At 45.5% G+C, this 25170-nt stretch overlaps 2 protein-coding genes and 1 non-coding gene across 3 annotated transcripts; 2 read left to right on the top strand and 1 right to left on the bottom strand.

The window, feature by feature from the left end:
* Positions 1-1165: 1165 nt before the first annotated feature.
* Positions 1166-19760, top strand: CXHXorf38 (chromosome X CXorf38 homolog). The gene is made up of 7 exons (XM_061178703.1): positions 1166-1409; positions 1571-1705; positions 7813-7932; positions 9127-9276; positions 9594-9773; positions 17534-17696; positions 18303-19760. The coding sequence occupies exons 1-6, from the start codon at positions 1194-1196 to the stop codon at positions 17693-17695; spliced, it is 963 nt and encodes a 320-aa protein (XP_061034686.1). The 5' UTR covers positions 1166-1193; the 3' UTR covers position 17696; positions 18303-19760.
* TRNAG-ACC (transfer RNA glycine (anticodon ACC)) lies at positions 18076-18148 on the top strand. The gene has a single exon. It is a non-coding gene; the product is annotated as a tRNA-Gly (tRNA).
* A 4359-nt stretch (positions 19761-24119) lies between the features above and the next one.
* Positions 24120-24611, bottom strand: MPC1L (mitochondrial pyruvate carrier 1 like). Its single transcript, XM_061178130.1, has one exon. It carries the CDS (start codon positions 24609-24611, stop codon positions 24120-24122), a length of 492 nt encoding a protein of 163 aa, XP_061034113.1.
* Positions 24612-25170: the final 559 nt, after the last annotated feature.

Here is a 25170-nt window from a genome sequence, read left to right as displayed (position 1 = left end):
CAGGAATGACTGATTGATGAAAGGGCACGTTTAGGTCAATATAAAATAATAGCTAATATTTACTGAGAGCTTACTATTGCCAGGCAGACTGTATTTAATTGTCACAACAACCCAGCAGGGTAGGCCTCCTTTTACTGTGAGTAAACTGAGGCCTAGAGACATGAAGTAACTTGCTGAGATCAAATTAAGATTGCTTAAGATCAAAGAGCTAAGAAGCAGCATTTTGAGTCCAAGGCTAACACTCCTGAACACTGCCACTTTGCTGTGAAACAGAAAGTCAGGGGAAGGCTTCAATGTTTAGACTCTTCCCTCAGAGCCTTTTGACTACACACAATTTTAAAATGTTTTCCAAGCTCAAGAAGCTCACTAAAAGCAACTAAAATTGAGATGACCTCTTGTCATTTGGAGTTGACAAGCCATTGCCTTCTGACCCTCAGGGCACTTATTTGGAACTTAACTCAGATTACCTTATGCAAGGAGCTCTAATTATCATATGACGAAGAGTACTAAATCATCTAAGCTCGATGCTTCAAGACCATAGTGGAAGAAGTCCTCATCCCACTCGAGGCGATGCAGCCCTCCAGAATCCGGGTGATGTGTCGTCCGTCCTGTTTGCCTCTGCTAGGTAGCCCAATGGCGGACGTTTTTGAGCTTTGTGTCACCTTGGCACACCGCAGGCGCATAACAGGTGCGCGGTGCAGACAGCCAACGGTCAAATTTCACTAATGTCCAGATAGGCTACAGCCAACCTGCGGGCTTAGGATCCAGTTAAGTAAACTTTCTAGAATTGTATAACGCAAGGAACGTAAGTAATTCAAGAACTGTGTCTTGAGCACCGTCTTACACCTCTACAATAAAAAATAAAAAAAAAAGGCAGGAGCACAGGCTTCAGGAGAGGGAGCCCAATCGTTGGCTGGCGAGGTCTCAGTTTAAGGGAACAGAGTAGAGGCTTCCTGGGCGAGCACCAGACAAAGTACATAACGCGTCGGTCGTCATCTAAGACGGGGGTGGGGCCGACGTGTCCCGGAAACTAGAACTCCCTGCCGCCCGGCTGTTGGGGGAATCCGGGGCGCCTTCGGGCGGGGCCACGCCCACAGCGCCGCCGTCGCCTCGGGCGCGCCCTGGCTTTCCGCGCCTGCGCACGACCATCCGCCCCGCCCCTCGCCCCGTGGTCCCGCGGGCTGGGTACCGGCATGGTGCTCTCGGAGCTGGCCGCGCGCCTCAACTGCGCCGAGTACAAGAACTGGGTGAAGGCGGGCCACTGCCTGCTGCTGCTGCGCGGCTGCTTGCAGGGCTTCGTCGGTCGCGAGGTGCTCGCCTTCCACCGCAGCCTGCTCGCCGCCGCCCCCGGCCTGGGCCCCCGCGCCGCCTGCCGCAGCGGCTCGCGGTGCAGCCCGCGCGCCCGCCAGGTGAGCACCCGGCCCGGGGTCTTGATCGTCGCCCCTCACCCCGTCCGCGGGCGCAGTGTCTCGTACCCTCCCCGGAGCCGGGCCGACCGCCGTGCCTGGGGTTCAGATCCCCAGACGCCGCCCCTCCCTCCCGGGCCCCTCCTCACCGCCGCCCCCTGTAGTTTCAGCCTCAGTGTCAGGTGTGCGCAGAGTGGAAACGGGAGATTTTGAAACATCACACCAGCAGAAATGGAGACGTCCACTGGGGAAACTGCCGGCCGGTCCGCTGGCCGGTCGACGCCTGGGAGGTGGCCAAGGTAAGCACCTGCGGTCGGGAGGGTAGGAGGAGTTGGCCCACCAGGTAGGAGTTACCTGGAGCCCGGGGCGTCTGTTGGGTCTGTGTGGGAGCTGGGGCCCCATAAACAGATGCAGAGAGAGATTGGGCTTTTGATCTAGGGTGTAGTGTCTAGGCGGCTCAGGGCTGTTATATCGGACCCAACGGAGCTTAGTGAAGTAGAAGATTTCAACAAGAGACGCTGGGTCAAGATGTAGAGCGAGCATCATGGGCACAGGCACAGAGGGAGAAGCAGGCAAGGCGTTTTGAGGGTAGGCTCCCTGAGTAGCTCACTTTGTCTGTAGGGTGCCATGAGGATGGCAGAATAAGCCAAGAGAAGTTGGGGCTAAGATAGAAAGGACCTTAAGTGCCTAGCTAAGGAGTAAAACTTTGGGGAGGTAGGGGTGGGGTAGGCAGCCAGATAAAAGGGGACTGTTCGGCCCGTTTTCAGATCTTGGCGATGTGACTTACTAGCTGGGCTGATTGAAGAATTTTTTTTGACTTTTTGATATTTGCCAGAAGCCCAGTAGGAAGTGGGGAGGGGGAGTCGAAGTAGCCTCCTAACACAAATTCACCTCTGGAGTCAGTCTACATGCTAGTTACCAGCAGGCACAGGCTTGGTGCCTGGGAAGCAGGGATCAGAATCTCCGCTCAGCTGCTGTGGTGCACCGTTGGGCCAGCCTGTGTTCCCTAACCTCAAAAATGAGGAAGTTGGACTATATCGGTGGCCCCCAGACTTTTGGCTATCGTGGTCCAGTAAACCCACCATACCCTCTCCCCCTGTTGTTTGTTGCTGCCATAGAATTGCCAACTTTTGCTTTTACTTAGAAAAGAAGAAAACTTAAAACTCTACCCTTTGCTATGACCGTCCCTCACCTGTTTGTTTTCTGTCGCTGCTTTCATACCCTCAGAAGCCTCTTGAAGCCCACGCCACCTGTTTCTGCCACTCTTTCCCTTCTTCATTGCCGTCACCTGCAGACCTAGTCCAACCACATGTGTATATTCTCTCTCCAAGCTGGACTCCTCGCTCGAGCATCCTGTGATCCTCTCGACCTCAGCCTCCCACTTGCATGCTCACACCCGGACTGTGTCAGCACAGGGAGCTGCGGTGTCCAACATCCTGCTTGCCCTCGGCGTACTTATTCAACCCGCCCCCACCTCTGCCCCACCCCTCGTCCCTCTCCAACGTCCACAGCTCTGAGGCTTCCACTGCTTTCCCAATCCCCAGCAGCCTCTGCCCTCCCAGCTTCCTTTGCTTCCTCAGCCAGCCCAGATTCCACAGTCCATCATTCTGTTCAGTCCCTTGCAGTTGTCTCCGTCTTCTTCCTCCTTTCTCTGCACTTGCCAGGCTCAGCTCCAGCCCTGATGACACCACACCTGCTGCTCTGGGGAAGAATCTTTCGAGGGATCTTTCGCTTTCAGTTCTTGATCACGAGCCCAGCAGTCTGGCCCTGTCTCTCCGTAGGCTCCTGTTCCCGCAGACAACTGTTGCTGCCTCTCCTTCGCCGAGCTCCCACTCCTGTTCCCCCACCTGCAATCCCAGCTGCTAACCTTGCTCTCGCTTTCTTATCTTTTTACCAGACCTACCGACCTACCTCCATGTGCACCATCTTCTTCCTTCTGCTACAAAGGAGGAAGGGCGTCTCTCCTCTTACCGCCCTGTCCCTCCACTTGAGTGTTGGACCTTATCCCCTCCCACCTGCCCAAGGACTTTGAGTCTCCACTCTTCCGACCTCCCAGCTTATTCCCATCACCATACAAATAGCCTTAGTACTGCCTTGGTTTATTCAATTTTTTAAAAAAAGAGATTCAGTATAGAGTTAATATATGACTTAGCAGTGCCACTCCTAGGTACATACCTGATGAAGTGGAAACATGTGTCCGCACAAAAACCTGTGCACGAATGTTCATAGCCGTACTCTTCACAGTAGCCAAGAGGTGGAAACAACACACATGTCCATCAACTGATGAATGGGTAACCAAAATGTGGTCTATGCATACAATGGGATATTATTTAGCCATAAAAAGGAATGAAGTACTGATACATGCTACAGTATTGCATGAACCTTGAAAACATTATGCTAAGTGAAAGAAGCCAGTCATATATTGTATGATTCCATTTATACGAAATGTCTAGAATAGCCAAATCTATAGAGGCAGAAAGTAGATTAGTGGTTGCCAGGGCCTGAAGGAGAGAGGGGGCAATAGCTAATGGGTAGAGGGTTTCTTTTTGGGGTGATGAAAATGTCCTAAAATTGTGGTCATAGTTGTACAGCGCTGTGAATATACTGGAAACCAGTAAACTGTAAATGCTTAATTTTTTTATTGAGGTGTAATTGACTATAATGTTATATTAATTTCAGGTATACAACATAATGATTCGATATTTATATACTTTGTGAAATGATCACCATAATAAGTCTAGTTAATGTCCACTACCATGTGTGGTTGCAAATTTTTTTTTCTTGTGATGAGAACTTTCAAGATCTACTCTCTTAGCAACTTTCAAATACTGCAGTACAGTATTATTAACTATAGTCACCATGCTGTGGATTACATCCCCAGGACTTATTTATTTTATAACTAGAAGTTGGTGCCTTTTGACCCCCTTCACCTATTTTGCCCACTCCTCCACCCCCCACCTCTGGCAACCACCAATCTGTTCTCTGCATCTGCGAGCTCGGGTTTCTGTTTTAGGTTCCACGAATAAGTGAGGTCATATGGTATTTGTCTTTCTCTGTCTGACTTATTTCACTTAGCATAATGCCCTCAAGATCCATCCATGTCATCACAAAGAACTGTGTACTTTATTTATTTATTTTTTTAGCCGTATTATTACATTTTATTTTATTCATTGAAAATAAATAACTATCTCGATTTTCTAGTTTCCCAAAGTTCCCTGTATTCACATTCTTTTTTTTTCACACACACACACTGTATTTTATTTTTACAAGAGATAAATAAACTGACACCAAGCATTGTAAATGGATGACCACAACAAAAGCAACAGTGATTGTAATTACCAAACACGAGACACACTCATACTATGTCATAATATTGACATTCAGTCCAGTAATCCTCCACTGTTAACAGCTCCTTTACTTTGCAGTGATAATTGATTTGTATATTTTTTGCCTCTGAGTCCTTGTGGGATTTTTTTTTTTAATTCAAACAGAAAGTCACAAAAATTATAATCATCCTCATCAGTTCACTCAGTCCCATGTAATTAATTTTTTTTTCATCTTGATCTTTTGTTAGCACTTTTATGAATTCATCAGTTTTCCGTTAGAGTTCTGAAAATGCTTATTCATTCAGTTCAGCAGTATAGTCCGTTACCAGAAACCTGTACTTGTCAGAGTCTTTTCCATGAAGAACTGTATACTTTAAATGGGTGAATTATATGGTATGTGAATTACATTTTAATAAAGCTTTAAAAAAAAATTGAGTGAATACTTGGAAAATAAAATTTGAAAAGAAAGAAAAACTTCCTTCATCCATTCCGTCCAGCTGTCTTCCCATTTCTCTAACTGCCTCCCATATACATACCCAGTAGAACTTCCCAAAAAGTGCTTTATGCCTAATTCTCTTTTCAGGGTTCATGCAGGTCCCGTTGACTCTTCAACCCACTCCCCTCTGGCTTCTGCCCCGCCGCTCCACTGCATGTCTTGTCGGGCACGCGTGACCTTCAGTCCTCTGGCCTCGTCCTTCCTACCTCTCAGATATTCGGCACTGCCGCACTGCCGGCCACTCTTCTTGAAACAGCCCTGGCTTTGTGACATCCTCCCCTCCTGGGTTTCCTCCTGTCTCCCCGGCTCCTCCTTAGCCTCCTTCTGAGTGTCGGTTGGCCTTCCTCGGGCCTTTTCTGTCCCTCCCCACCCCGCCTTCTCCCCTGGTGATACTGCCCAGGCCCGTGGAGTGAAATATTAAATACTACGTTTCTGCTGACGACTCCCAGATTCGTACCCCTAGCTCTGCACTCTTCTGCGCTCCGGAGGCCCATACCCAGCTGCTACTTGATGCCTCCACTTGATCACCTCCTGGGTACTTCGTCTTTACTTCTCAAGCAGGACTCTTCATCTCTCCCCACCAGCCTGCGCCCATGCCCCACCACCAACTACCTACAATCATTCTTGCTTCATCTGTTTCCCCCCACCACCCCTCTTGTACGTGCAAATTATTTTTGGAATCCTCCTCGCCATCTGTACATCACAGCTCTCGCCCCCTCTCCTGCCAGCCTCCCACCTGGCCACCTCTGCTGCTCTGCTCACCCCTGGTTGGTCCTTCACACAGCAGGATGTGTGGTCTTCATGTGGGAATCAGATCGCTTTCTTCCTTTGCCCAAAACCCTTGGATGGCTTCGCGATGTCCTTAGAATAAACTCCAAACTCCTTGTCAAGGCCAGTAAGGCCCAGCATGTTCTGGCCCCTGTTTATTTCTCCAACCTTGTCTCCTGCTACTCAGTGAAGAGACAGGAGGGAGTAGTGAGAGGCAATAACGTGTGTTTCTCACCCAGTGCTTGTCACATACGGAACCTGGCGGTAGGCGATACCATTTTAAGAAACAGCTTTCAGAGGCAAGGAGGCGGCAGAGCCTCTATGTCGGCTTCTGGTTCTGAGGAAAGGAAAGAAGTACTAGAATAAAACCTTGACGTGGGAGAGACAGGTTTGTATTGGTGAGAAAATGCCAGACTGGACATACCTTGTAATGGGAAAGAAAAACTCTGCTTGGTTTTGAGGCAACTAAGGCCCCTCCCACTTCGGATGTTCCTCTCAGCCACAGTTGGAATAAGCAGTGTTTCTTTTCTTCTTCTTTTTTTCCTCTATTGCGTCAATTTAGTTTGCCCGTGATACAGTAGTTAAGTTCTTTGTTAACATTTGTAACATCCATAATCTACTTCTTTCAGCGGGTTGGCCAGAGACAGTGATGGTCTTGGCTACTGTACCTTTTGATAGGGGCCATTCAGTGAGTGTAGAATTCTTCTCAATTACATGAGGCCGAGGTGTGTGATTCTACCACCATCAGGAACAGAGCCCTGACTCTCCTTGGGGGGTGTCGGCCCATACCACGTGCCTTTTTCAGAATAGCACCATGAGCAGCCCTGTAGGAAGGTCTCTTTATTTAGAGTTCTTTTTTTGCGAGTCATTTTTCATATGTCATCTCTTCTAGTCCCTTGGCAGGAATGTACTCTTGAGCTTCGTAGCTTGGTAAAGTTGTTGCCTTCAAATGTAAATTTGGAAATACTTCAGGAAAGAAATATGCCCAAGCCTTGCTATGACACCATTTGGGGGGTACGCACCATAAAGTGCTACAAAAGGCAAGCTCATGCTAGAATGAGGCCATTCTGTTGTATCTAGTATCTCAAACCCTGGGACCCCGTCTGTAACGCCTGTGTAGGTCCTGCTCACCTTGCACCATCAGCATAATAATTGCCAACATTTGTGACCTGTGTATTAGCATGTGGCAGGCACCGTGCAAGTGCTTTACCCGCATTAACTCATTTAATTCCCGAAACATCCTTCAAGGTAGATGAGGACAGTTAGCCCCCATTTACTGATGAGGAATCCAAGGATAGGTAACTTGCCCAAGGTCACACAGTTGACAAGTGGCACAGCTGGGATTTGCACCCCAGCTCTGTTGCATTCCAAAGCCCAGACTCTTAACTTCCTACTACCATACTGAACTTTCTCGAGTAATTTTAAAGTGTCCACTTGGGAGTAACTATTACTTTTAAATCTTCTTTAACAACTCAGCCACTGAAACTTCAGTAAGGAAAAGGGTGCTTTCTACCCCTGCCTCCTGCTTATATGCCATTAAGAAAGGACAATTAGGTCAAGCGTATAAGTGTCTCTAATAGCAAGTGGACAGATAGAGCAACTCTTCAGTTATTGCCCTGGGCTGAGGCTTGGCTGCCGCACTGTTTCCCGACTTGTGTTTTGGACTCATGAGGCTCTAACTTGAAACCCCAGTAAGAGAGTTGCAGTCATCTTTTGCGGAACAGGCACATGACATTTGTCCCACTAGCCCCATATAGATAGATGTCTCCTAGGGTCGGAGGAGACTCAGGTGCCCCTTGGGCCTCCCCTGCTGCAGGCCTTCATGCCCCGAGGACTGGCAGACAAAACACGACCCGAGGAATGTGACGCGGTTGCTCTTCTAAGTCTCATCAACTCCTGTGATCACTTCGAGGTTGATCGAAAGAAAGTCACAGAGGTAAGAACTGTCAGACTGAAAAGCAGACAGAGTCGGTGGGGTGGGTACTGTGAAGACCAGCCAGGAGCCACACCCCGTGCTGCTAAAGCAGCCGTGTGGGCAGAGCTCACGGCTCTCCCCAGACAGTGGTGTGCGAAGGAGTTAGACTTTGGTCCACAGTTGTCATCGCTGAGCAGGCAAGCAGGGCTCACATCACATGCACCTTCTGTGATGTCCCAGAACCCATGTGCAAATGCAGGCGGGAGACTGACCCTTCCACCCTCCCCTGTTGAACTTTTCCAACAACCTGCTGTTGCACTGTTTGCCACTAAATCGACGAGCCTCAAATTTCTCTTCCCTGTTCTGCCATAAACAGAAGCAAAGTAATCTTCCATATTAAAAAAAAAAACAAATGCAGAGTAATGCGTCATTCTGTCCATTGGATGCCAGCATTTGAATCCTGCCCTTCTCAAATCTCATTGGCTAAACAGTTGCAAGACCAATTTACCTAGAACTGAAGAAAATAGAAACACTAATGGATAAACAGTGTCAGAACAGATCGCTACGCTTGTCAGACTTCCTCTGGGAGATTTAGACTATCTCCGTTTCACCAGAGAACAGCTCTGGCACATTTGTTACTCTGAGGATCCTTGAAAAGGGTATATAGCATACCTGGATTATTTATAATATGTAGAGAAAATGCATGTATATTTTGCTAGCATGCCATCAGCTGAAAGGACTGAGAATCCTTTATCATCAGCAGACTCAAAAACTATCACAGTATAAAATCAACCCCTTTGGTAGCTTTTAACCAAGAGTGTGGAAGACTTGGCATGAATTATATATTAAAAGATTTTTGCATTGTCTGCTTCGGCCTTTGGGTATTCTCCGAGCCAGTAGCCAATAGTCTTGCTCTTTGGCAGGTGGTTTTAAGTTAGGGCATTTGGGGGATTGTGCGAGAGATACCCACCCAGCCACAAGATTTCAAGGACTAATGACAGTTATAGGCTTGTTTGTATTTCTTACCCCAATTAATTTATTCAAGTGGCCGGGGGTTGAACATCCCCCTCGAGCCTTGACAGCACCTGCAGGCCGCACACTTGTGGATTTTAGAATTAACAAGGCCTTTCAACAGTCTTTCTCTGGAACTACAAAATCTCAGTTTACCCCACTATTGGCCTTGGAAGGCTTTTCTCTTTTTTTGTCTTTCTATAGGTGATTAAGTGTCGTAATGAGATCATGCACTCTTCAGAGATGAAAGTATCTTCTGTGTGGCTTCGAGATTTTCAGATGAAGATCCAAAATTTTCTGAATGAATTTAAGAATATCCCAGAGATTGTGGCGGTATACTCCCAAATAGAAAAGGTATAAAATCACGTTGAACAGTTCTGGCATAAAGAACTAAGGGGGAAAAAAAGGAACCACAGTCACTCATTTAGAATTTGAAGCTTATTAGATTTAAACAAAATTCTAGAATGTAAGCAGGGGAACAATATTGATATGAAGTCAGAATTGTGATTGGGCTGAGCAGCTTTTCTGTGGTCACGGGATGTTATTAGAATGGATCCAGTCAATGATGTTTAATTACAAATTCTTTGAGTAACCGAGTAGAATATCTTTTTTTTTTTTTGGAATATCTTTTACATTCAATCAGTTCATATATTTGTTCGGTAACCCAACAGCTGTTGACATCTGACTGGGCTGTTTACATCCCTGAGGAAGATCAGCCAGATGGGTGTGACTATGAAACAGGAGTTTACCTGAGTGAGCACCAAGTAAACGAGATAGAGATGGAATTACTAAAGGAAAAACTTCAAGAGCTATATCTTCAAGCAGAAGGACAAGAGGTGTTGCCTGAAGAGGTAAAAAAAAAAAAAAAAGCATTATATCCTCTGTGTGAGTAAACAAAACAAAGAAAGGCACCAGGGAGGAAGAGTAGCACATTTTAACTTATTAACGGTTATGTTTCTGCTTTAAAAGTCAAATAATTTCCAGAAATGGATATTCTTTTGGCACAGATTACTGTTACCCTTAAACAAGTGTTTTCACTCCATCAGCAAACATTTGGGTGCCTAATATGTGCCACAGAGTGGAAGACCACAGGAAGGGCGACCACAGAATCCTGAACCGCAGGCTTCCGCGAGTCTCTGCAGCTCAGAGGGGGGATTGCAGAAAAAGGCTTTGCTGAGAAGGCGCTGTTGAGCTGGGACTAAGAATGAAATCAGAGTTCGGCAGATTGGCAAGAGCAGAAGGGCATTCTTGGCAGAAGGCATTTGCCAAGACATGAAAGACTAGCCTGGGCCAGACAGTGACGAGGCGAGCGTAGGAGGGAGGTATGGTCGGATATGAGGGTGGTCAGGTAGGTCGAAGCCGTATTTTGAAAGGTCTTCTATGCCTCACTAAGGGGTTTGGACCTTATTCCCAAAAAGCAGTTGGGAGCCAACAGAGGTTTTAAATCAAGAGAGAGTAAATGAATAGATCAGATAGGGCTTTTAGAAAGTGATGTCTTAATGGCATTTGGAGGTTGGAGACGAGCCAGGAGGCTCTTGCAGTTGTGTGAGGGTGAGAGAAAGAGGACAGAAGCTAGAGGTGTGGGGGAGGAGCCGGGTGCTGGAGGCACTACTGGGGCCGAGCTGACGGCTCGCAGTGGCTGGTTAGATTACTTGGGGCGTGGTTCGGGGCTGGCAGGAGGCGGCGAAGGAGGGGTTAAAGGATCGTCAAGGCTTCTAGCTCAGGACACTGCAAGCTAATGATCGTCTCAAGTACAGGAGATATGAGTCCCCTTTGTTACATGCAAGATATTAAAAAAAACTAACAGTAGTAGAATTATATTTTGGTAAGGTTCAGAAATAGCCCAGCACTTGCTGGATTAGAATTCCAGATTCCCAGGATGTCTTGGACAGATCATTTTACCTCTCCATTCCACCTTGTCCGAGGAAAGTAGTTTTACTGGCTACCTCGTGAAACACAGCGTGTTTTAATACAAAGTGTGTATTTCATTTTTTAGGCCATGCTCCGTACTGGTCCATATGCCTATGTTAACTTCTGACCTTGACCCAGGTGCTTCACTCAGCTTGATGACCTCCTTTAGCACAGGGACTGGGTACCAGTGGTTTGGGGGGTGCACCCACCCTGGCACACCATAGGTATTTAAAGTGACGAATAAGGCTGTTAAAGCTGTTTTCTAAATCCATCTGTTTCATCTGGCTTTATTTTTTTTTTTAATTTTCAAAAAATATTTATTTGTTTGGCTGCATTGGGTCTTAGTTGCGGCGTGCGGGCTCTTTTAGTTGGGGCATGTGGGATCTAGTTCCCTGACCAGGGAGCGAACCCAGGCCCCCTGCATCGCGAGTGCGGAATCTTAGCCACTGGACCACCAGGGAAGTCCCTCATCTGGCTTTACTTTAAAATGCCATTAGAACCATCCCCAGTTTGCTTTCCGCTGCTCCTTTTAAAAGCAGAGTCAGACGACAGAAGAAAACCGGGGGATCAGGCTCACGGTCCCTGAGTCATCAGAAATTCTCTCCTCTTTCTTGAGGGAGCTGCAGTTCTTTTCCTGTTTGTGTAACAAAGAGCAAAATGCATCAGTAGCAACACACTGAAACCAGGAGTCTCTGCAAGGTGGGAGCGGGAAGGGACCCTGGTAATACCCTGCTTTATAGCGACCCTAAGGGGCAGGCGCTGATGGGCTCAAGGCCTCACGGCTGGGGTATGAGGGCTGGCCCCGGGGGTCTTCCCGCTCTGGCCCTGGGCCTGCCTTCCCACGTGCCGTGCAGCAGCTCTCATGTCACCGAGCAGCTAGCAATTGTAAATTTCGACCCTTCATTATCTCTGTTTTACAGAGAGGAAATTGGGGTTAATTGGCTTGTCCTCTGGGTCCCAAAGTCTCTAGATAAAGGTGATAAATTCTCGTTTTTCATGCTTTCTGTTCAGTGGACCGTGGCATTTCTCTTGATATTTCAGTTGATCAAAATGTAAGTTTGGATTGATTGGCACGTTATCTCTGAGAAGCTGAAGGATGGCTTTTCACGATGTGTGGAACAGACCTCTTTTGAAAGTTCAGCACCAAACACGATTATTCATGTTTTTTTGGGTTAGTCTCCAAAGTCAGAGGATTTGATAAACCAAATTTCAGTGACTCTAAAACACTATGAATCGCAAGACACACCATTAATTCAGTCATTTGTAAGAAAAAAAAAATGCTGCCAATTTACTGTAAGACACTATCAATGGTAAGGCGCATTCTCATTCGAGATGTTAAAATATGAAAAAAATGTGCAATTAGGAATCAAGAAATGCAGTGGTTGTATTATGACCACGGCACTTTTTTTGTGAATGTTTAGCAAGACCTGTTTCTGGTGTTCATTAAAACAGCAGGGCTCGGGTTGGAAAGCCAAGTTGAGAAGAAATGGTTAATGGTGGTGATTTAGTACGACAGTCCCCCCAGAGGCATCAAGGAGCACGGGAGTGAGTGCCAGGGACCACGAAGCAGAGAGAGCTCATCATCTCCATTCTTTTCTGTCCAATTGGCGAGCCTTAATGATAAATAACATTATAAAAGGGGGCTCCCATTAAAAAACACTGTGCGTGCGTAACTGTGATTGTAAAATGCGGTCCGCCTCAGAGCCAAATGGGAGCAGCAGCTGCCACCCAAGAGCCCTTCACATACACCTGCCGGCCCTTGGTGCTCTGTTAGGATCTGGGGGGTTCAAAATTTAGCCGAAGAACGTTGAGCGCAGTAAGTGGCTAAAAAACATGCAGAGAACTTGCACATTCTTTAAAATCATTACTGATTTCTTAAACCCTGGTGGGGGGGGGCGCTTTCAGGGGGAAACTCAGGGAGAAAGTGACAGAAAGCAGTCGAGGCAGGGAAAGGAGGGAAGTGACACTCCATTGATTATAGTGCAGATTTATTTCATGAGTGAGTGCCTACTACTTGCCAGGCGCAGTTCTAGAAGCTCGGCGTGCATCAGTGAACAAAACAGACGGTAACCGGTCAGCATAATAAGTAATGATGCGGCGAGGTAGAAGGAGGAGGACTGTGCGCAGCAGGGTGTGGGGGTCAGGAGTGGCCGAATGGGGGTGGGGGCTGGGCTGCGTGGGGTGGCCAGGGAGGCCCCACTGGGAGGCTGAGACGTAGCCATACCGTGGAGGAGGTGCGGAGCAGCCGTGTGCGCTTCTGGAGGAGGAGCACTCGGGCGGAGGGCAGGGCAAGCTAAGCAGGGTGGCTGGAGTGCGGTGAGGAGCTGAGAGAAGGGAAGCCTTGTGGGCCGTTGGGAGGATCCAGGCTCTTCCTCCTGAGACGGCAGCCACACTGAGTTCTGAGCGGCAGAACGATGAAGGGAGCACGCTGGCCGCCGTGTGGAGGATGCAGGGCCGGGGTCCGAAGATGGAAGCAGGGAGACATTAGGAGGCTGCCGCAGGTACCAGGTCAGAGAGGTGGTGGTTCAGACCAGGGTGGAAGGGTGAAGAGTAGAGGTGGAGAGAAGGGGGGCACGTGTGGTGTGTGAGAGAAGGAAAGGCGTCAAAGACACGTCCAAGGGTTTTGGCTTAAGTGCCTGGGAGTATGGAAGCGCTAAGCATCTTTTGCCTAGAACAGCGCCTGCCTGGCACATAGTAGACTCTCGGTACACTTTTGTTAAATGATTGTCGGAAGGGAGGAATGTACCAGACACAGTGCTAGGTGCTTTTAGTAGATTATTTCTAATCCTCACAGGAATGCTTGGTGGCGTTGGTATCATCATCCTATATTTGCATATATGGAAGTAAGCTCAGAGAGATCAAGTGTCTTGCCCAAAGTCACACAGCTAGTTAAGTGGCAAAGCTGGGCTTCAATATCCAAGTCTGTCTGACTACTTTTCTAGCACTTTGTTTTTCCATCTTTACTTCCTTTTCCCATTTAACATATAAACGTGCACAAGCCTTCCCCATTCTTAATAAATTTTTTTAAAAACTCCTTTTGACTCTTTCTCCTCCCCCCAAGCTAAAATAATCACCCCTCTTGAGCACATTTCAAGAGCAGAGAGGGTCGGGAGGTGACAGCACAAAGGATCATAGCTCCCAAGTCATCAAATGAGAAGGTCTATGGGAAGGGAGGACCCCACTCCATCTTGGAGGGTATGTGTGGTGCACAGACCAGGCCGGCATGGTCTCGGGCATCTGATGGGAACCAAGGAATGGGAAGAACCCTCGGGTGCATCTAGAGCACCCGGCACAGGCAGTGAGTGCTAACGGTGCAGTACCCGCAGTTACTAATGTACACTGTGAATCATGTCATTGATGTAATCTTCATTTCACGTTTTTATGGTTTCCAGATTTATTATTTAAAGCCCAGGTATCTTTCAGGAGCTGTAGGCTTGTTTCTAGCCATGTAATAAACAGCTCCAGCTGAAGGGCACATCCCCATCTACTTAGTAACCTATCTGAAGACCTCTGGTCATCCTCAGCTCCACCCTGGCCCTGTTCATCCTGGCCACAAGCCCTAGCCAGTCTTCCCCTCCCTCCCATCCCTGGCAGCCATCGTTCTGCAACCGACCTTCTCATTCGCTGGCATCACAATAACCTGGTGCCTGCTTAGGTTCTGCCCTAGCCCTACTGCACCAGAGTCAATTGTGTACATCTCTAAAGTTTAAGAACCACCACTCTGCTAAGAGTAGGGTACTCCACCACTTTCCTTCGTTAGATGTCGATCATCTTGACTTAGCTTGGAATTGGGGGTCCCTCATTTTAAACAATTCACCACACCCCAAAATATTAATAACTCTCTTCTTTGTAATAAGCACAGTGACCAGTGAGGGTATCCTTGGATAAGCCGAGTGAAAACACTTCCGTGGTACTATTCTAAGAATACATGCTTTTATTAGTTTAAATGTCAGGAAGTATGTTACTGGTGGGAGTTTAAATTGGTATAGCCTCTAGAGATGACAGTTTTGGCAAAATCTATTAACATTAAAACAGAAAACTCTATCAATTAAAACTGCATTCCACTTCTAAAAACAGATCCTACAAATAGCCTGTCACTTTATGCAAAATGACACATGTCCCAGGTTAGTTACTGCAGCAGTATTTCTCTTAGCAGAAGGTTTGAAATAATATGTTAATATATGAGACATCCATAACTGAAAAACTATTCAGCCATTAAAAAAAATAATGAGGCCACTCTTTATAATCTGATATAGAAAAAAATCAGTTGAAGAACAGTGTCTAATATGCTGCCATTTGTGTTTTTTAAAATGTGTATGTGCCAATTATGTCTCAATAAAGCTGAAATTTTAAAAAGGTGTGCACATATATACATATATGCTCACGTGTAAATGCATGGCATATCTCTGGAAGAGACACAAGAAACTTCATTGTGGTCACCTTTAAGAGGAGCTGGGTGACTGGGGACAGGATGTGGAAGAGGACCAACTTTTTACGTTGTACCCTGTGTTCATCTTGAATTTTGTACCAGTATATTTATTACTAGTAAATATGTATGTATATTTTATAAATATTGAATAGTAATAAATGTACATATGTATACCTATTTACTAGTAATAAATGTGTACAAAGTTCAAAATGAAAGAGCATTATATGTGAGTGTATACATTTGTATATATGTGTGTGTATATACATATGTGTATGTGTAAATGTATTTAATCATAATAAATGGGTACAAAATTCAAAATGAAAGGGCTTTTTTTTTTATATATACATATACATGTATGTGTATGTATACGTATGTGCGTATATATGTGTATACACACACACACACACACATATAGGTATAGACATATAGCCCTTTCGTACAAATGCAGGAAGTTTTACAGCAAAAAAAAAATCATCTTTTAAAATTTTTTTCCGGTTTTATTGAGATATAATTGACATACAGCACTGTATAAGTTTAAGGTATACAGCATAATGATTTGACTTACATATATTGTGAAATGATTACCACAATAAGTTTAGTTAACGTCTGTCATCTCGTATAGATACCAAAAAAAGGAAAAAAATGTTTTTTACCTTGTGATAAGAATGCTTAAGATTTACTCACTTAACAACTTTCAAATATACGATACAGTCATTGTGTTGTACATTACATCCCTAGTACTTATTTATCTTGTAAACTGGAAGTTTGTACCTTTTGACCACCTTCATCCAATTCCCTATTCCCACCTCTGGTAACTGCAAATTTGATCTCTTTTTATATGAGTTTATTTTTTTGTTTTTGTTTTAGATTCCACATATAAGTGAGATCATACAGTATCTGTCTCTGTCTGTTTGACTTAACTTAGCATAACGCCCTCTGGGTCCATCCATGTTGTCTCGAATGATAGGATTTTCGTCTTTTTTATGGCCAAGTAATATTCCATTGTGTGTGTGTGTGTGTGTATATATATATATATATACATATATATATATATGTATATATATATATATATATATACACCACATCTTCTTTACCCATTCATCTGTTGATGGACCCTCACGTTGTTTCCTTGTCTTAGCTATTGTGAATAATGCTGCTAATTAACATGGAGATGCAGATATCTCTTCAGCATGGTGTTTTTGTTTTCTTCAGATACATTCCCAGAAGTAGAATTTCTAGATCACCTGGTAGTTCCTTTTTTAAGTTTTTGAGGATCCTCTATACTGTTTTCCAGAGTGGCTACACCAATTTACATTCCCACCAACAGTGTACGAGGGTTCCCTTTTCTCCACATCCTCGCCAACATTTGTTACCTCTTTCTGATGATGACTGTTCTTTTTTTTTGGCCATGCCGCATGGCTTGTGGGATCTTAGTTCCCCGACCAGGGATTGAACCCGGGCCTTTGGCAGTGAGTGTGGAGTCCTAACCACTGGACCGCCAGGGGATTCTCGATGATGACCATTCTAACAGGTGTGAGGTGACACCTCATTGTGGTTTTAATTTTCATTTCTCTGACGATTAATGATGTTGAGCACCTTTTCCTGTACCTGTTGGCCGTTTGTATGTCTTCTTTGGGAAAATGTCTATTCAGGTCCTTTGCCCATTTTTTAATTGGGTTGTCTGTTTTTTTTGCTATTGAATTGTGTGAGTTCTTTTTATATATATGTGTGTGTGTATACATATATATATGTATAATTTTTTTTTTCTTTGGCTGCGTTGGGTCTTTGTTGCTGCGCACAGGCTTTCTCTAGTTGTGGCGAGCGGGGGCTACTTTTCCTTGTGGTGCGCGGGCTTCTCACTGCAGTGGCTTCTCTTGTTGAGGAGCATGGGCCCTAGAGCGCGCGGGCTTTAGCAGTTGTGGCTCGAGGGCTCTAGAGCGCAGGCTCAGTAGTTGTGGAGCACGGGCCCAGTTGCCCCGCGGCATGTGGGATCTTCCCGGACCAGGGATCAAACCCGTGTCCCTTGCACTGGCAGGCGGATTCTTAACCACTGCGCCACCAGGGAAGTCCCTCTTTATATATTTTGGATATTAACCCCTAAAAGCAAAAAATTTTAAGGAGACAAGCAAACACTCCCTTGTGTGGCCCCAGAACCAGCTATTGGTAGACACATGAACAGGAGCCAGTCTTGGAGCTAGTAAGTTTTTCATCTGAATTTCAAGTCTGCTATAAAATTATCTAAGCTGTGCATTGTATGGTTTCTTCTTACAGATCTTAAATCAACTGGAAGTGGTGAAAGAATTTCTGAGAAACAACGAGGATCTTAGAAATGGTCTTACAGAAGATATGCAGAAGCTAGACAGCCTCCATCAACAGCCTCAAAAACTGGATTCGAAGGAACCTAGGGCACAGACACCTGAAGGGAAGGCCTGAAGTGAGTTTAAGCATATGATGGTAAATAAGGACAGAATAGCCTCATCTCTTTAATGTCTGTTCTCTTAGGTAAGGCCATAACACACATAGTCTCATCTGAAGTTCCCCTATGTCCTTATTATTTGAAAGAAAGGACACGGAGCTTTGTGCTCTTTCTAATTGATGGTTCTCACATCTGTGAACTAGTTCAAGATAAACTCCCTGTCAGCTTTGTTTAGTCAAGTATACCTGAAGTCATTGGTCTAGTCTTAAATGAATCAACTTTATGACATAATCAAGAAGCATTTCAGCCCTAAAGTGATGCCAGTGATGCCTCACTCTTAGCCGTGGCATGAATAATAGCAATTTGTTAATTTTCATAAGAAAAACTTGTTGGAACTTCCCTGGTGGTCCAGCGGTTAAGACTCCGCGCTACCAATGCAGGGGGCCCGGGTTCGATCCCTGGTCAGGGAACTAGGTCCCACATGCCACAACTAAGACCCAGTGCAGCCAAATAAATAAATTAACTAATTAATTTTTTAAAATACTTGTTAAAATAAGTAACTATCTTCAGTATTTTACTTTTTTTCCTCAAATGAAGAAAATTAAATATTTTCTTTTATTTTAGGTTGACCTTCAACAAAAATCAGGCATGTTCTGTGAAAGTCAGCTGGGCTTCCATCTCAGCCATCCTTTTCTGTGCAAAAGGGAAAACTTACCCAAGTACTCCACTCAAACAAAAAGGAATTTGTGTCATCTTTTCCTGGACTTTCCTTTAACTCTTTGGGAGTTTTATTTTTTTTTACATTCCTAAACTTGGTGTTATATGATCTGTACCAGCCAAAAAATATTAGATACTCTTGTGCCAAACTTGCTGTCATCCGGGCTTTTTTGTTTGTTTTTTGGGTTTTGTTTTTGGTTTTGTTTTGCTCTTTAAAAGGTGAGATTCTTTTCTGGTCCTAAAACTCTAACTGCTTAAACACTAAAGGCTGTGTTCGGCCAGGCCTGTGTGAAGGGCCACGCAGAGTTCTCTGCCCACTGGCACGCAAGTCCTGTGCCCACACCCTTGCCTGAAAGTCTCATTCATGGGGATGCCCAAGGGTGGGCTGTGATGTACATGTTGAGATATAAATCCTTTTTGCCAGCAGGCAAGGAAAAAATGTGCCCGAAAGGCCATTTTCTAGCCATTTCCAGTTAGTACAGAACTGTTACTACCTGTTTCTGGTAGCTGGAGGCAGTAGGACAAAGAGGTGGGCTGGAGAACACAGTAACTTGACTGACCAAAGCAGGGGGAGGGCCCAGGCCAGCATCACAAGCAGGGATGTCCGGGAAAGTTTTGAGGTTGCTGGCTTGTTTATGGCACTCTTAAGAAAAGTCGGCCTTGGTGGCAGTCACAGCTCTTACGGTTCAGTTATAACCTGAGTGCCCAGCACAAGGCCTGGCCCTTGCGTGCTCAATGAATATTCATTAACTGAAGGGTCAACTGATAGCTTAGAGGTATTCATAGATGCAAATGTTAGTTACACTGTTAACTAAGCCTTGTCCTTTGTTATGAGATTGAGGAATGAAATTTTAATATTCTTATGGAAGTTCAAAGATATTTTCTTTCAGCAAATTCACAAATTCATTCATACTTCCTTATTCCTTTTACCCAAAAAGTCATACACTTTTGACTTTGTCCTGTTTGTTTCCTAAACTGCAAAACCCCTGTCCCATTGTATGCAGTGGTCTGTGGGATCAGCTTTACCCTCACCTTCCCCTACCTCTGCTCATTTCCAAAGCCAGCAGTACTGAACTGGGCCTTGTCGCCCCTGGACCTTGAGGGACAGAATTGCCACATTCCCCACTGCCTGGAGGAAGTGCTTCCATTTCGAGCCCAGGTGAAGCCCTGCTCCTTTGCTTACTCAGCTGCCCAGCAAGGATGTGATTTTTAGAGAATGGGGGTAGGGGGATGTATTTTTACCCTGAAATGCATTTAATGTAGTTCTGTAAAACCTGGATGAATGCAAATATGCCTGTGACTTCCTGTTTTCATCTTTCCTGCTACTATTTGGTCTTTAATCTTACATTTTCTTTCTCCCTTCATTTCATGGAGTTCCTTTAGAAGACTTCAATAGTAAAGTAACAATTTTCTTTCATCTTGCAACTTCCCGCAAACTAAGAAACTTCATGTAATATTTCCTAGTTTGTACACGTAAGATAACAAAACTTGGGATCAGATTAAATCTTGATTCACTAACCAATTTAAGATCTGATTTCTCACCTTAGGAACTTTGGATTATGAACACTTTCATTTCATACCTCTTGTATCTATTTAGCTTTTCCTTATCTACCCAAGAAACGTTTATCAAGTATCAACCACATGCCAGGCACTGAAGTTGATGCAAATGGAGGATATGTAAGGTATGGACAATGGTATGTGAGCTGTCATCTTACTGAATTTATTGTCTGCTCTGATGAATTAAAGATACTGTTCAGGGAATTCCCTGGCGGTCCAGTGATTAGGACTCAGCACTCTCACTCAACTGCCGGGGCCCAGGTTCGATCCCTGGTCGGGGAACTAAGATCCCACAAGGCGGGAGATGCGGCCAAAAAAAAAAAAAAGATATTGTTCAGAAAACATTATTCTGTCAACATTTAATTACATTAAAATTGAAACGAAGATAAGAAGACATGCCTGGAGGGGGCTTTAAAGCAAACATAGCTTTAAAGCAAACACAGCTTTAAGACTTCCATGGTGGCGCAGTGGTTAAGAATCCGCCTGCCAATGCAGGGGACACGGGTTCGAGCCCTGGTCCGGGAAGATCCCGTATGCCGCAGAGCAACTAAGCCCGCGAGCCACAACTACTGAAGCCTGAGCACCTAGAGCCCGTGCTCCACAAAAGGAGAAGCCACTGCAATGAGAAGCCTGCACACCACAACAAAGAGTAGCCCCCGCTCGCCGCAACTAGAGAAAAGCCCATGCGCAGCAACGAAGACCCAATGCAGCCAAAACTATAATAAATAAATAAATAAATTTATTTAAAAAAAAAAATAGCAAACATAGCTTTAAAGGTTGATCCAGGGACATCAACCCTGTGGGACTCTCTCCCACAGATCTGTGCACGTGGGCACAGGGCATGGACAAAAGGGTGTTCACAGCAGCCTTGGCAGGCAGCCATCGAGAGAGGACTGGTTAAATAATCACAGCACATCCATGCTACCGAGTATTATGCAACTGTTAAAAAAGGCTGCAATGCCATGATAGGGAATGACGTGTAAGACGTTAGATAGAAAAGCAGAATGTGTAACAATGCATAGCATGCTATAAAACTGTGGTATTTTCAAATAACAGAGGTCTGAAAAGTTGTGTACTTTTCCCAAGCTTTTTTGCCATGTTACCGCTGCCAAAGGAATTGGGGTCGAATTTGGCTTTTCTAGTTTTTGCACACGTGCGTATGAAATTTTTACAACAAAGCTGCACTCCTGTAGTTTGAAAACTTTTCATTCAAATTTTGAATTTCAAAATAATAGACATAAATTCAAACTGCAAGACTTAACGTGTCACGCTTCCTGGAATATATTGTAGCCTCCATTTTTGCGGGGGTCAGCTCCACCTCCAGGGGCACTCGTGAGTTATCAGGGTCAGGAGAGGCCCAGGAAGTGGTTTCCTTCCCGCACAGGGCTTCATCATCTCTAAGTGCCTTGTTTTTGTCCAGCAATGTGATTTATTCCCAGCCTCTCCCTGAGACACAGTATGAGGTTCATAGTTTTGAAAGAATTAGAGGAGAAAAATGGTTGTAGCATTAGAGTTGTAAAGATAAGGCAGTTCGTTGGATTTTAGCCTGGGCTTTGCCAGGAAGGTCAGAGGACCTAAAGAGAAAGACGTTACTTATTAAACTCAGTATAAAACCCAAATTCTGGGAAGTAACAATAGTGTGTCAATAACAAAAGCTTCTGAAAAAATAGCTCTGCCTATTTGGAAAATGTTTTTGGCTTCATAAAGTAGTGGTAGAGACCTGTAGACAGTTTAAGTTAAATTGCCAAGACCAGAAAGAATTACGTTTGAGAGTTTGGGGAGATTATGAAATGATTATTACCCTAATGATTTGAAGGGTGTGTTTTTATTAAAGTATTAATCACTTACATGGCTTTAAACACTAATATCCTAGGCAACAAAGGGTTAGCTCTTAGCTGGGTGGGCATACTGCAAATTAGATCCTGTAAGTGGAGCATTGCATTAGAATGGAGGTGTTGCAATCTTTTGGATATTTGCTCTAATCGTTTTGCCCTCTAAATTATAAATGTAGAGTGACAGGAAATTATCAGCAGGGTTTACCTATTTTCCCCTTACCAGGTTAATTAGAAACCTACCTGCTCTGATATGTCTTCAACAGACAGTGGCCTTTTACTGAAAAATAATAGTCAAATTACAAAATACATTTTGTAAAACAAATCTAAAAATGCATTAATTTCCACTCATGTAAGAACAAAGGGGGAAAATCCTTTAAAATTTTAATAAAAATCTCGATAAAGGTCATGATTCATTTCAGAACTTTCAGAACTGCTTTTTATTATCGTATGATAGTCTGAACTATCTAAAATATTATGAGCTACCACCTATCTTCCAGAGACTTCTTTCCTGCTTCTCAAACCCATCCTCTGTAATATATGCATGTTTGTAATGACCACAAAACTGTAAACTGAGCATTTTGTGACATCTCTTGGGGAAGGTGGGCTATGACCTTACATGATTTATTACTTTCTACTGAGTTTCAGGAAGGCAGGAGAATTTTTATTTCAGAGCCACGTGTGGTAGCCAGTCTCCAAGATGGCCCCCAATGATCCCTGCCTCCTGCTATTCCCACCCTTGTGTTGTCCTCCCACAGCATACCAAGGTTGGTCCATGTGACCAAGAGAACACAGCTGAAGTGATGGTATGTCACTTCCCAGATTAAGCTATAAAAGACTATGGCTTCCATCTTGGGCTTTCTCTCTCTTGGAACACCTTCTCTGGGGGAAGCCATGTTGTGAGCAGCCCTATGGCCCACATGACAAGGAACTGAAGCCTCCTGCAAACAACCATGTGAGTGAGCTTGGAAGTGGATCCTCCAGCAAGTCTTCAGAGACTGCAGCCCCAGCAGACAGCTGAGAGACCCTAAGGCAGAAGCACCCAACTAGGCCCCTCCCAGATTCCTGGCCCTCCAAAATTATGTGAGATATTTGTTGTTTTAAGTTTTAAGCTAAGTTTGGGGGTGATTTGTTACACAGCAATAGATAACTCATACACTGTCACTTTCCAGAGTTTGTTTTTCCCCCTGTATGCAGAATGTGAAATGCAGAAACTGCCTACAAAGAGGACTACTGCTTAGATGCCACAGAAGGTAAACTTGTGCCTGTCTTGTCCAAAACCTGATGTCTTCAGAAACTTTCAGAGTTGTTTTCAATATCTTTGCATTTGAAATCTTTAACAAAAGTAGGGTTTTTGATCACATACATTGGGGTTCCCCAGTAGACCACCCTGGAACTTCCCCCATTCTCCAGAGGGAGGGGGGATTGGGGGTCAAATCCTAAAGGGCAGCCTCTGCTGCAGAGGTAATGGCCTTACCCCCAAAGCCCCACCCTTCTCTTTTCCCTCCTCATGCTCCCAGGTTTAAGCAAAGTCCTTTAGCACCCATAGGATTCCTAGGGGGGATACCCTGGGCTAATACTGTTGACCACTGACCCTCACCCTCACCCCTAGCTAGAGTGCAACACAGGGTGATAGGTTCACCAGCTTTACAAACTGCCAGTTCCCCCATTTTTAGGCATGAGGAAAAGAGGAAAGGATTATGATCTTGTCATTTTTATTTTCTGTTTACCTAGAATTCAGGTTGACAGCCACTGACCGTTGAGTTGTTTATTTATCCTGATTCCATTGAAGGTTCTGTCATTGCTCCCGGTCACCAACAGATTCTAGGTTCTCTTGCTAAGTACTCCTTAAAAGTCTGAGCTGGATTTCACTGAATTCATTTAAACCCACTCGGAAGTATTTCCCTCAGTAGAAGTAACCCTTGGAATTTTTTGGCGTACAGACATTGTGGCTTATCTGGCCCGGACACCCAAAACAAGTAACAAAAGCATGTTCCCAAGAGAGCTTAAAAAAAAATCAATAAATTAGCTAAGTTGAAGTGTCTTTCATTCAGCCTTCCTCCCCTATATAAACTAACCCTCGAGTTGCATGTTCCGTGGAGAGGAAGACTAGCCAATCTACCCTCACCTTCTAAAAACCATTTTATTTCCCCGTCACGAAATAAACAACACTCAACAGCTTCAGTTCTGTGCTATTTGCCATTTTTTATTAACAGAACTGCAGGTTTCAATCAGATTCGCACTGTTTCAGAGTCAAAACAAAACTTTTTATGGATCTTTTCTTTAGGAAGAACAGTTCAGTGCTTGCAAGCTGCAAAGATTTGATAGGGCCCTCTCAATCATGTTTTGGGGTCAGCGGATCGTAGTCGGTGACCTCCAGGCAGTCGCCGTCAGTCACAGGGTCTTCAGCTGCCGGGGTGGTAGCGGGGGTAGCGGGGGTAGCGGGGGTAGCGGCGGTAGAGCCGGGAGAGGCGACAGAGGCAGCAGCGGCTGTGGCCGCCGTGGCGCCGCCGTAGTGGTAGATCAGATAGCGGCCCCCCTGCATACTCTGCGCCACCACGTTGGTGCCGTGACACGCCATCAGCAGCAAGTTGCGAGGCTGTACGAGGTAGGCGAAGCGCATGAAGGCCATCGAGTAGAAGATGAGCGCCGTCGTCATGCGGCCGCTGATGATGTCCGGCGGCGCCCTCATGTCCTTGAAGGCGGCCAGCGGGAGGCCCCAGTTGGCCACTGGACCCCAGAAGTGCGTGCTGGTCACGTAATCCCGGAACTCCTTGGTCTTCACGATCTCCACCGCCCTCCGCCACAGTGCCGCCACCGCCGCCATGATCGCCGAGCCGTGGGAGCGCCAACGGATGAACAGCCAACCGACAACGAGGTGGAGCGCAGAGCCCGGAACCGTTGATTACCCGTAAAGCGCGCTAGACAGCACGTGCCGCCGTCCTGCGTAGCTTTGGGGGCGGGGGCGCGGCCTCGCCCTCGTGCCTTCGCGTTTCTGCCGTAAAGTGCACCAGATGGCGCGTGCAGCTGTCGTGCCTGTCTTTGGGAACGCGAGGTACAGCCTCGCCCTCGTGCCTTCGCGTGACTGCGGTAAAGTGTGCATGCGTGTGCTTCTAAGTGAAGGTGGGATCACAGCCTCGTCCTTCGCTCCCCGTCGTGCTGCGGCCACCTGAAAGCTCCTCGCCCAGGGAGGCGAGGGTCCTGCTGACTACTTCTCAGCTACACAGGGGGAAACTCTCTTCTTTCCAGTCTGTGGACAGCGTTGACTAGATGTTGATACAGAATTCTTCAGCCAGGTACAGAATTTTCTTTGCACAATTTGCTTGAGTGTTACTTGCGAAGTGACATCTCACCTCTAAATATTTCAGCATCTGGCTCTTCACAAG

The sequence above is a fragment of the Eubalaena glacialis genome, chromosome X (genome assembly GCF_028564815.1).
Source record: "Eubalaena glacialis isolate mEubGla1 chromosome X, mEubGla1.1.hap2.+ XY, whole genome shotgun sequence".
Lineage (NCBI taxonomy): Eukaryota > Metazoa > Chordata > Mammalia > Artiodactyla > Balaenidae > Eubalaena > Eubalaena glacialis.
This window is presented reverse-complemented; position numbering and strand designations above follow the sequence as displayed.

Bases quoted from the DNA above. Each gene is read 5' to 3' on its own strand.
- MPC1L (XM_061178130.1), bottom strand. From the start codon at position 24,611: ATGGCGGCGGTGGCGGCACTGTGGCGGAGGGCGGTGGAGATCGTGAAG.
- CXHXorf38 (XM_061178703.1), top strand. From the start codon at position 1,194: ATGGTGCTCTCGGAGCTGGCCGCGCGCCTCAACTGCGCCGAGTACAAG. The intron at 1,410-1,570 runs GTGAGCACCCGG...CGCCCCCTGTAG, and splicing joins GCAGCCCGCGCGCCCGCCAG to TTTCAGCCTCAGTGTCAGGT. The intron at 9,277-9,593 runs GTATAAAATCAC...GTAACCCAACAG, and splicing joins TATACTCCCAAATAGAAAAG to CTGTTGACATCTGACTGGGC.